This window comes from Mustela putorius, unplaced genomic scaffold (genome assembly GCF_011764305.1).
Source record: "Mustela putorius furo isolate JIRA1106 unplaced genomic scaffold, ASM1176430v1.1 tig00000056_pilon_pilon_pilon, whole genome shotgun sequence".
Classification (NCBI taxonomy): Eukaryota; Metazoa; Chordata; class Mammalia; order Carnivora; family Mustelidae; genus Mustela; species Mustela putorius.
Genome location: NW_025421263.1, coordinates 6864277 through 6876566, shown reverse-complemented (window position 1 = coordinate 6876566; position 12290 = coordinate 6864277). Strand labels below are relative to the sequence as shown.

The following is a 12290-nucleotide window of genomic DNA, read 5'->3' as shown; positions in this document are numbered from 1 at the left end:
AGATGGAGCTAAGGATAAGGATGGGGAAGGGAGGGGTATAGAGACAAGGTCAAGAACAGAGAGAGACAGAGAGGGGATTACTATCACATAATATCTTCATAGAGCACAGGAAGGAGGGAGCGAGGACAAAATGGAAAATGGTTAAATTTGAAGATCAAAATCAAAAGTTAAGAAAGCAGGATCTCTTACCCTGAAAAACTCTTTGGTGGATCCAGAGTCTAATGTTCCATAAGCAATTTCTGTTTGCTTAGAAAGATCCTCAGCACTTTCGATGGGAGATACCATCCTCTCTACAGTCAGGAAGGCAGCTAAGTTAGCCGTGTAGGAGGAGATTATGATCAGGGTAAAGAACCACCACACACCTCCAACAATGCGCCCAGAGAGGGATCTAATAACAAGTATGAAATGGATTTGTAAAGTGAAATGAATGACCTAGTAAAAAAAAATCCAAGTTAGCAATATTATGCAAATATTGACTTATATGGGACTATTTAATTTGATACTTTTTAATATATCTGCTAGTTAATAAAACTGGAAATTATTAAGCATTCTGGGTAAGCAGTCTAGATTAGCTAGATGTAATGAGCTACCCAGAGGTCAAAACTTCAGATTCCTCAGGTTCTTTCAAAGTTATAATGCCCAAATTGTCTATAGTATGAAATTTCACAAAGAAGCAATTTTAAGAAATATGCAAATAATCCAGCCAATGCCCATCCTACTATCCATTCATGACATAAGTAAACACGTAAAAGAGAATTTAACATCACTTGTAAAACTCACAATAATGTTGACAAACAAAATCAAATATTAAAAATAAAAGAATGTGTACCATAGGTGAAGTTGAAACCCTCCCTTTAATTCAGCCAATGAAGTTCAAAAACCCCCTAAAAGGTCCAAAATTTCACTGGTTTTTTTGTGTGTGCAAAAACATAGGTTTTTGATATGGTGCAGAAAAGAAAATGGGGAACAATGATACAACAAACAAAGGGATGACACAAAATATAATTCTTAATGAATAAAAATCTGAGGCTTCCTGGCATGGACTGCTACCACCCTGTTCCTCTGTGCTTCCTGCTTAAGAAAAAAAGACAACTCAAGGAAAACAAAATTAGACATTTAAACATTTGTCAAGATACAAATTCCTGATTTGTAATATAATAATAATAATAATATTTCTTTGACCATAAATTCATATGTAAAATACTTTTGAAAGCTTAATAGATCCCTAATAACTTACTTTAAATCCTAGGGAGATAAATATAGATATGTAGATGTGGAAATTGATACATAACATATTATTCTGAAATATTTGGTGGGATTCTACATATAAAGGGATTTTAAAAAAGTAAAGGGGTTTAAATAATCTTAACAATCCAACACAATAACATTTTAGGTTAATAACTTTGCTATATCTAACAATTAAGTTTGCTCTAGTGAGAAGGTAATATTTCTAAAAATCTAAATTACAAACGTTTGGTAATTTATGGCCTAAAACAGACCTCCTGACATTTAGCAGTAAGGAATACACCTTTGTAGAATAAACTATTCTAGCAGTCAAAAAAAAGTGGGGAGCTTATTTAAAAATAAAGATTTTTAAGAGTATCTATTGGCTAAAAGAGAAAGAGAGAGTGACAAGTGATGAAAAAATATAACTAAGAGCCTTTATCACAGACTCTGAGAAATGCAAAGAATTAAATAAATATGACAGAATGGAAAAAAATGAACTACTCTCTCATGGATAGGGTATTAAATACATTTTAAATTTAAGAAACCTCTTGCGTAGACACAGCCACTCTCAAAATGTTCGCTATTCCATAACAATGGAAAGCATAATTAAACGGTATGTATTCCATATTTAAGAGGGCAGCTCAAATCCCTTAAAACAAAACTGTCTTCTTAGTAATTGCTTTGACACTATAAACTGCATGGTAATTGACAATGCAGAATCGTTCTTATAACTAATTCTGTTCCATTTATAAAAACAAGTTAAAGATATGTTATTCTCTATTCCAGTGCTTAGGTCAGATTAAATGAGTTTAAATATGCCAATTTACTTGAGTTTGACAAATTATCTCAATAAATTTATTGAATTTATACTTCATTCAAAACAAAATTCTTGAGCAATTTATTATTCATTTGTAATTGTTTTCAAAGGATCAGTTAATGTTTCTGAGAGTTTCTAAGACATTTTATGCAGGGGGCAATTCAATTGATGTCTTATGGTGACAGACAAAAATGGTTTCTCTAATTAAAAACAAACCTTTACTTCTTTGAATCTGGATTAAAAGAGCAAATAAATGGATATGCTACCAATTCCTTCTTTTTTATTCTACCATTTCTTTTAAATCTATATTAAATAGCTGTTTTAAGAATGACATTTTTATTCATTGGAATCCTTTTGGGATATTAGGGGGAAAAAAACAGAGGCAAGCAAGAAAATAAAAGTCAACTTTATAGCATTTTATGCTCACAATTTCTGTGGTTCCAGGCTTCAGAAAACTACAGTAAACATATTCTAAACTTATTTTCAGGAAAAAGACCAATTCAGGTTAATGAATAATTTCTGATTAAAATTTAAATGTTCTAGTAATATTAATAACATATTTCCATACCAAGTTTTACTTGAAAAGAGGTGATAAATATCTTTCAAAATATTTAGAGTATCTCAAAGTGATCAGTGCATTTCATGAATCATCATCATCATCATTATTATTATCATGATCATCATCATCATCGTCATTATTAGATACTATGCTTCTCTATTCTTCTTTCCTAAGCTGGAGTAACCATCATTGCATTGTAAAAAAAAGATAGTTTGGTTTGTTTTAAAAATCATTAAATTTGCCAGTATTATGCAGTATTTTCAATATTTAAATGCACATATAATATAGAATGAAAGATACGTACATTTAAAATTTTTTAGCAAAGCAAATTTTGCTCATATATATATATATTCTGTAGCAAAAAAATAAATCAGTTGATAACAAGGAAAAATATACTATCTAAAATCTATTTAGTGTACCAGGAAATAAAAATTATTCCATGTGAAATTGTAGTAAGTCATGTAGTAAGTCATGACTCATGAATGAAATCATGAGCACAGATAAAAGGGCATATTTTACAAAACAGGCTTTTGGAAAATTAGTAGTTGTCTGTTTGTCATGGTGGACCCTAGGGTAACATAGATTTTTAAATGTGCTCTATGCTACAATTCCTGTAAATATGTTTTCTGTTCCTTGAAAAACACTGGACACCAAAACAACTAACTTCAGAGCCAGGAGCCATGAGGAATAAGGCAAACAAATCTAAGGATCCATCTATAGGAACCCAGATCAATATATCCTACTTTATAATGAACCTCACACACTTCTCCTTACTAAATCAAAAGGCAGAGCATAGTTTATGTTACCCTAGGGTAATTGTGTTTTATCTCAGGATTATACTTCTTACCAAAGATGAATAATTTTATTATTATTTATGGACAAGAATATTCTCTGAAAGCCCTATTTGGTTAATATTTTCTCCCTCATTATTAGAAACTACTCTTTATGTCTTTAACTTAAATCATATAAATGTAGAGATAAAACTATGAATCTTACATATTTTGTAGGAGGTCATCATATTTATGTATATTATTATATATAACATTATTATATATTTCTATATTATTCTACACTGTATATATTATCATTATTATACATATATGCATGCAAATACCATTGGCATATTTTTAATTCAGGGCAGTTCCATAAAGAAGTCACAAGGAATCTATGGAATTAAGATTGTTTAGGTTCAAATAATTCATAACAATGTGTCCTACAGCAGAGAATCATTAATAATTTCTGCATACATGATATATTTAATTTATCTCACTGGGTGGAGTATACAAAAAAAGACTACAAAAGATACAAATTTATCTCACTGGGTGGAGTATACAAAAAAAGACTACAAAAGATACAAATTTTTGAGTTTTTTTTAATTAATCAGTTATCTCCAAAGTGCTCAGAAACTAACAACGAAATAGTATTAGAAAAATCATCCCCTTTACTAGTTATTAAGATATCCCATAGAATCAAAGGAAAGTAATCAAACCTAGATTAAAATGTGTCAGTAGACCATAGTTTAGCCTTCAAATGTGAAAGAATCATATGAGAAAAATCATGGTTTATTCTTCCAAAGAGCCAGATATGGCTATTCTTCTTATTCATGTCGTAACATGAAAAAAGGCAAAATGTATTTTGCGAGATACTCATTATATTTAGGTATTTTAGAGTAGTACCTAATATATCATAATGAGTCTAGATGCAGAAATGTATTCCATTATCTGTGTGTATTACTATTGAATACAGCGCAAGCTGCGGTGAATCAGCCACCATTATTACCCAACCATGTACTTCTAAATACTAGGAAAATATCCTGTCAGACATCCCCTTAATTCAGCAATCTAACCTTTAAAAAAACAAAGCAAAAAAAAATTTATAATCTCTCTCTGATACCATCTGCATGAGCTAATAATGAGAAAATAAAAGAGATGGGATGTGTGCCAATGAAGTTTTGTAAACAAGTTGTTGCTTTTGTAGTTAATAAGTGATGTTGCCCATTTTCCCATATACAGGTCTGTGGATCAACACACAGATGACTGTAAAATGAGAATATGCAGCAAAAACACGGTACCCCTCCAAGAAGGCATGGAATGATAGGAACCTTATGCATTTTATAGCCTCTCCATGGTGTGTATAATTTCACCAGGAAATACAAGATCAACATTCAAAGAACATTGCTCAAATATTTCACAGACTTATGCCGACATTAAGAGTCTGTCCTGAAGAGTCTTAAACCGCTTGGACAGGTAGTCAGCGGCTGTTTACTTCTTTATAGTGAATTCATAAACACCATGAATATCCACTTGAGACCTAAAATGCACAAAGTTGAAGCAGGTGAGTAACCAACCTTGGCGAAATATCGCATCCTTGCTGCATAAAGGCACCCAAGGAAAACCAGAGACTATTAAAAATCCCAAATTCATTAGTTGATTCACTACTTTGTGTTTCTCTTCCATCTTCAAACTCCTCAGTGTGCCACTCGTAGGGGCTAAATCTGCTGACCAGGAATAAAACTACACTGACCCCAATGTAGGCAAAAACAATGCACATCCAGATCTCATATGCTAAAGGATCAAGAAATGAAAACACTCCTGGTTTGGACTTCTGAGGCTTCTTGATCATGATAGATATCCCGAGGCTCATAAAGGGCTTTGAGAAGTCAATCACCTCTTCTCTCACAAGGGTAATAGTTAATGGAGCAATTGCAATGTCAGCTTTCTGTAAGGAAAACAAATGAAAGTAATAGTACCCAGAGTCATGGACTGAAAGGAATCATGGTTACATTAGTGGATCCAAAGGGAAGAAAAGGAAATCAGGGAATGTCAATAATTATTTCCTTGGCAGAGTCCCAGTAAAAAATAAACAAAAAAGCAATTTGTTACCTAAATATTCTTCCTTTTTATAAATACACAGTATACCCATCTGACTCGACTATGATAATTACATCTCTACACTGAATCTATGCCTTTGGTGTCTTTGAACAATGTATATGGTTCATATGCTTCAAGACAAATCAAATATCTGTCTCATTTAGTGTGCATGTGTGCTTCTGAGGTTAGCATTAATTTTCAGATGTTCACAAGGCAAAAAGATAGTATTCTTCAGTAATGTGGGAAACTAACAACTTCAGATAGAGGTACTTTGCAGGAAAGCGGGGAATTCTGTCAACAAGAGTTCAAACTGAATGACTTTATTTGGGAGAAGAGCTATACTTACCCCGTATACAAGTTCTCCAACCATCCCATTCCAAATTTTCGTGTCAGCATCCCTGGCCCCATACTTGCCATCCCCAACAATTGTCAACTTGTACTTGAACCCACAATGTTTGGCGATTTCTGCAGCCAAGTCAACACAGTAGCCCTCATAGCGCTCATTGCCTTCAAGCATTTCGTGATTTTTCTTCATCATAACATATGGAGATTCCTATATGGAAAGACAGTTCTTTCATTGATTTAAAAAAAATAGTTGTGTTAACTACTTTTACTGATTCAAGTCTTCTGGTTTAATTATTACCTGGTAGCCAGAAAAACTGTAGAATATGAATGGTGGAAAATATCAGCAGAAAAATATTGAGCATAATACCTTTGAGAAAAAAGGTCCTCAAATGCCTAACATTATATTTAATTAATATGACTTGTATCTAGCCATAACAAAGTAAACAAGAAACTCAAAAGCACAAACTGTTGACATGCCCCCTTGTCATGTTTGTAAACTCCTAGAGTATAGATAGGAATAATGTTGCTCAACATCTGTTTTATTCAACTTTAGATCCACCACACTCTTATTCTAGGTTAGGGTCATGCTGACTTCAAGAACCAGCATTCACCCAAAACCCTGTGTGTTGCTGCCTCAAAAATAAGGTTCATGTGGAAATCATATTGATAGTCATTGCCATAGTGACGTACTGATGCTACTCTCTCAGATTTCATGTCTCACTTCATCTATAAGATAGAATATCCTAGAATAAAATTGCAAGGATGGAAAGTAGCTTCCCCCTGTAAACACAAGAAAAATGAAGTATGAAAATGATTCAACATAGCCCAAATTCTCTACTGGAAAGTGTCATCAAGCATATTTGAGAGTTCAGTGAAATAGTCCCCCTTGATGGCATGATTACCAAAAGCCCTCACATGTCAGAGCTTACACTTTTTAAGGTATTTCCAAATGACAATCAATGTTTCTATTCAAATTTCTTATTAGCTGTTTTTTTTTCAGCTGTATTTACACCTATATTTTTTCTTCTCAATATCGTTAGAATAATGAATCCCACAATTTTACTATACCACTGCTCAGCAAAATAAAATACAATTGTTTTGTTGCAAAATCATGTACTATTAGTGAAGCCCTTTTCCCCCATCTCTATTTCACCAATGGCTTGTCACGATGATCTGCATCTACCTCCATCTCTCCAGAGCCTAGATGATCAAGATTCAGTTCAATGTGATCTCATTCCCTCAGAACTGGCTGTGTCTCAATGACTGTGTTGACATTGGTGGTTAAAAAGAAGAGAAATTATCTTTAAGCAGTTCATCTTATAAGGAAAGAGACTTGCCAACATTATTAATAACATTATTAATAAATGTGAAGATAGAAGGTACCCAGAATTACATGGGAATTGAAAGGTAAAGCACAGGAAGAAACAAAGGGAACCCTCTCCCAGACCTTCCCCAGCTGCTCACACTTGTGATGCACCAGTGTATGAATTTTCTGTCAAGCTAAATTTCAGTATTGAAGAGGATAACAAATATTTTGAATGTTTTAGCTAATACTTGTGTGGTCCCTTGGACAGAGTAAGTATGTTATGCATGATTAAAACAGTGCCAAAGAAGCATTCCATTAGTTATTATCCTAAAACACTAGCAGCAATTCTAGTTGGCAGATATTTTTCATAAGAAGAACTGCAGTAGCACTGGTAGCTAATTACCAAAATTGTAGTGACAACAACAGTCTTATTCTCAAGCCCAGAGGTATCATTTCCAGAAGGGAGCTCGGTAAGGGTAACAACCATTTTGTCCACTTCACTCCAGTATCCGATCTGAAAAAGGTTACAGAAGATAGGCACATGGATAAATGATCTTTCCATTAGCCACACAATGAATTATTTCAAACTCATGTATGAATCAAAATTATATCTACATTAACAAAGCTGTGTCTTTTATTTTTGTGACTCTAATACAAATAGAGATTATAAAAACAATGAAACAAAAGCAATTCTTAAAAATGGCTTGTCTTTTCACGTTCACTTCTCATCCTTTCCAGGGTAATTTGTTTTGGAGTGATCATACGGAAATAGAAATAAAATCCAAGCAATGGACTTTTATCCAAAACAGTTAAGAGAAAGGTACTGAATTAAAATATTAATGCATATTTGCACCAGCTATGTTTTGTCTTCTAAACCATAAACTGTCAGCGATGGTTTCTTTTTCTTCTCATTAAATCTCTTACACCTTGATCAAAAAACAAAAAAAAAAATTAAAAAATAAAAACCGTTCTTCTATTCACAGTCATTTGAAGATTACTTTTCAGTATTACTTACCAGAAATGAATAGATTAGGTTTAGGGAAAAAAATTAAAAATTATCTGTCTCTGGAAATAGATAAACTCTACCTATGTGAATATCCATTTCCAGAACTCTCCGGAAGAAGAGGTGACGGGTTAGCAAACTCACCTCCTCGCAGAGAGAAAACTGCCTTTAGATCACTAATGATTTACCTTCCGGGGCCCATTGGTTTTGAGTTCCATAATGTTAATTGTATAGTTTATTCTTTTTCCATTTTGGTCAAACTTTATATTTCCCGAGAGACCTTCAACCTGAACCTAATGAGGAAATGGGAAAGGAGCACAGTTATCAATTTACTGCAACCGAAGATACAAACTGTACAGATTACTCTCACTGGACTCAAGTTAAGAAAACTATAAGATTACTTTTCACCCTTCAACATACCTCTGTGCAGTTAGGAGATAATATTCACTTTACATTAAACATAGCCAGGAGACTAACGTAGCAGGAAAAAGTAGTGTCCACTGTTAAGTCACACTCACAATCATTTTGAGTGACTGACCTGTTTGAGGGCCCTTTCTATTTCTACGCCTTGTCCCCAGGGGACTGCTGGGTTTGCCAGGCAATCTCCTGCATTCCCCCTTCGAGAGATTTCAATTCTCTGCTTCCGAAGGTTGCGGAAAGCCTCAGTCATCACTTGAACAGCATCATAGGTTAGAGCAGAAGTGTACTGAAAAATATCACACACATATCATAAGAATATCATAAGAATAGGAAAAATTTCAGAGGGTCACTGCACACTGGCCTTCTGGGTTGCAGCTGGCCACCATACAACACCATATCACAGCCCAAGACTTTAGACACCATTCTTCAGCTAGAAGTCTAAGAATCTGAGGGGTAGCATAAAATACCAGGACTGTGGAGTATGCTTTTGGCTGGAAGCACTGCCTCTTACATTAGCATTTCAGCTATTTGAGGTGAGATCTTTTATAATAATAGCACTTTTCTTTTAAAACCAATTCCCTAGTCAGGGAATCCCTTTATGGTCTGATTTGGGAAATTATCAAATTTACAAACAAATATGCCTCTACTTATGTGGGATTCATTTGGCAATAGGGAAAGAATATTGATGAGTTTAAGTCTCTAAGTCTACCTCAGTGATGTTCACATAGATCTACAATAGTCCTGAAATATCCATTTTTAAGATTCCCCTATGTGGTTATGGTAATCGAAAAGAAGAACCAACAAATTTTACAATTTCTATGCCCCCTTCATGGTTCAACAGTCTATGATAAAATAACAGTGGGTCCAAACTTACGGTTTTCAGATCCCAATGGGACAATAGGATTATTGCAGGAGGCTGGGGGCCAAGCATTAAAAAAAGAGCTTATCTGAGGGCACCAAGCGCTGTCAGTGGCTGGATAGGTATTATTACATACATGGATATATACCGCCATCTATCAAATGTATCACGCTGCTATTGTTAATGACAAATCACATTTTAACATAATAGCTTTAATGAACACTTAGGAAATTTGTTACTGAGTATTTTTCAATCTGTGAGTAATGAAAGTACAGTGAAGCTGTGTAAAAAATGCAAGGTCGTACTAATTTTGAGACACCCTAAAATTTTGACCACAAATCCAAAACGAGCACTTACTATTTCCAAATCCTCCTCCTCCTTTCTTTAGTAACTTAGTTCTTCCACTCTCAAAAATTATTATTTTATACCTCCACTTTTCTTCTCATAATACCTACAGCTCTGCACACTTCTCTTTCTCTAAATTCCTGCTGATTATTTTGCCTATACATCACCGAAAAAAATAGAAGCCTTCAGACAGAAACCTTTTACCTTTCAACCACAAAACTGCCACGATCACATTCTCTCTATTTCCCTCCTGAGCTGACAGCACTCGAGATGGCCATGCTTCTTCATAAGGACAGACGCTCCAACAGCACACAGATACAGTCCCTCTGATCTTTCTAAGGTCATTTCATCTACAATTACAACCTCAATATCCTGCATCAGCCTTTTCTCTCTCTCTACTGGATCATCTTTATTAGCACTTCAAATGCTTTGGTATCTCCTACCATAAATAAAGAGATAGATGACGATAAATGATAGATACAGGTGACAGATGGGTAGGTAGGTAGATAGATGAGAGAGATAGAAAGAAAGATCAATCAGTAGATAGATAAATAGATAGATATAGATAGATAGATGATAGCTACAGTAACTGCTTCTTAGGTGTATATCTCCTTCCAATACTAACCCTTGCTTTTTTTTCTGTTTCCTTCATTAAAAAATTTAAGAGGAATTTTCTAAACTTGCCATTCCACATCAACCCTCTTCTCTCTCTCTTGAGGTGGTCTCGCTCAGTTCATGGGTTTAAATTACATGTATGTGCTCAAACATTACTTCCTAAATGATGCCCTTCCTGCCCAGCATGGACTCAACCACTCCTCTTCACATGACCTTATGTATTTCTTCATAGTCGCTACTAGTATCTGAATATCTTGTTCATGAATTCTTTATTTCTCTATTTCATCTCTCTTCCCTACTGGAATATTTACTCTAGGGAAGTGGAAAACTCATCTTACACCACGGGATTCTCAGAGACCAGAACAGGGCCAGATACATTAAAAAGACCTAGGAAGGAAGGAAAGAATGTAGGTGGGGAAATCAGAGATCTTGATACTGGACACTCTCTTTACAGGATTCATGTTCTCTTCCAGTCTAGTGAAAAGGTTATAAGCAGATAATCACAATATGTCTATCATAGTGTTATAAATCAACCTGATGGTAGATAAATGTCAGATTTGTCCTCTTAATATGAGAGATATTACAATAAGGCATATGAAAAGTAGTTCATGTTGTATGAATCATCCTCTCCATGTATCCAGAAATTTCTTAAGCCTCCATTTTTCTAATACCAAAATGGCAGTGTGAGGTTATTGTTCATTTAATCTTTGTATGTATTAGTTTAATTGAATCTCTTTCTTTTGACCATATGAATGAGTCAAATTTGATGGGAAAGTTGGCAAGAAGAAGAAAAAGAGAAAATAATTTTGAGGCATGAGCCCTGTGACTGAGTGTAGTAAACTGTAAAAAGATATCCACATTTACCTCTAAGTTTTCTTCCTTATTTCTTCTCTTGTGATACCACCTAAACAATGTCATTACAGGCCTATATAGGATTCCTCTACATATTTAGATTATCTCCCGGATGGATGCACTTGAGGTTCCCACAAATATCTTAACTAGACAGATCTAAGTAAAACACATCACCATTTTTTCCAAAAAATCTCAACCTTTTTCTCCAAACTATATCTGAGAAATTAACAAAATATAGTATGTGGCAGATCCATCCATATTTAGAAACAACCCACATTTCTGACTATAAAGAATCCTTAAAACCTGTACTTTCTGCCTTAAGAAAGTATAATGCAGCCATTAAAAAGTGATGCTAATAAAGGTTATATAACAATATGAATAATGTCAATTATAAAATTAGTGAAAACATTATTACAACTAAATTTAAAAAATACCTTTTTCATTGATTAATGAGAATGGTAAAAAAATGGTAATATCTCTTCACAAATAAGGGAAAGAAAAATAAACAAAATGGTTATGATAATAGAGAGGAAGCAAACATGATTATATTTCTTTTCTAAGTATTCTAGAATATTCATGTATTGTTTTCTTAAGAAAAAGACATTGTTTTGAATCCTATTTACTTAGGAAAATATCTGGAGAAATAAGATTACATATTAGATTTATCCACCTTACATAGATGCTTATTTCTATTCTCCTAGAGAAAAAATTGGTTAATTTGCTTTCCTATACAGAAATTAGTTCATTGCCAGTGTAATTTTTAAAATAAAGTCTAGGTTACTGAATAGGAAATAGAGCCTAAATTAAATAAATTGGATATTAAAAAAAGAAGTATTGCAATGCACATTAAAAAAGTTACGATAATAGTGAAAAGCCAAAACCTTCATTGGGTCAGCCTGCTCACATTACTATGAGAAATCTATCAAGCCATCTGCTAAATGTTTTAGAGGTCTATAAATGTTGGCAAACTACATTAAAAAATAAGATTAGGTTGAATGAACTAAAACCACTGAGGTTCATGCGGCATGTTAACAATTATGATTCGGAGCATGAGCATGCTAAGAAGAAAAAT

General features: G+C 33.8%; 1 protein-coding gene across 5 annotated transcripts in view; it reads right to left on the bottom strand.

Annotated features, from left to right (window-relative positions):
* GRIA2 (glutamate ionotropic receptor AMPA type subunit 2) overlaps positions 1 to 12290 on the bottom strand; it is a 158364-nt gene that overhangs the window by 37529 nt on the left and 108545 nt on the right. For all 5 annotated transcript variants that reach the window (XR_006608166.1, XM_004772044.3, XM_004772050.3 and 2 more), the window contains exons 7-12: positions 8666 to 8833; positions 8316 to 8420; positions 7528 to 7638; positions 5820 to 6026; positions 4951 to 5321; positions 190 to 388 (exon numbers count right to left, since the gene is read on the bottom strand). Coding sequence is in view for 4 of the 5 variants with exons in the window: in XM_004772044.3 (XP_004772101.1) it covers positions 190 to 388; positions 4951 to 5321; positions 5820 to 6026; positions 7528 to 7638; positions 8316 to 8420; positions 8666 to 8833 (1161 nt within the window). In the remaining variant the exon portion in view is untranslated. The remainder of the gene's footprint in view (positions 1 to 189; positions 389 to 4950; positions 5322 to 5819; positions 6027 to 7527; positions 7639 to 8315; positions 8421 to 8665; positions 8834 to 12290) is intronic.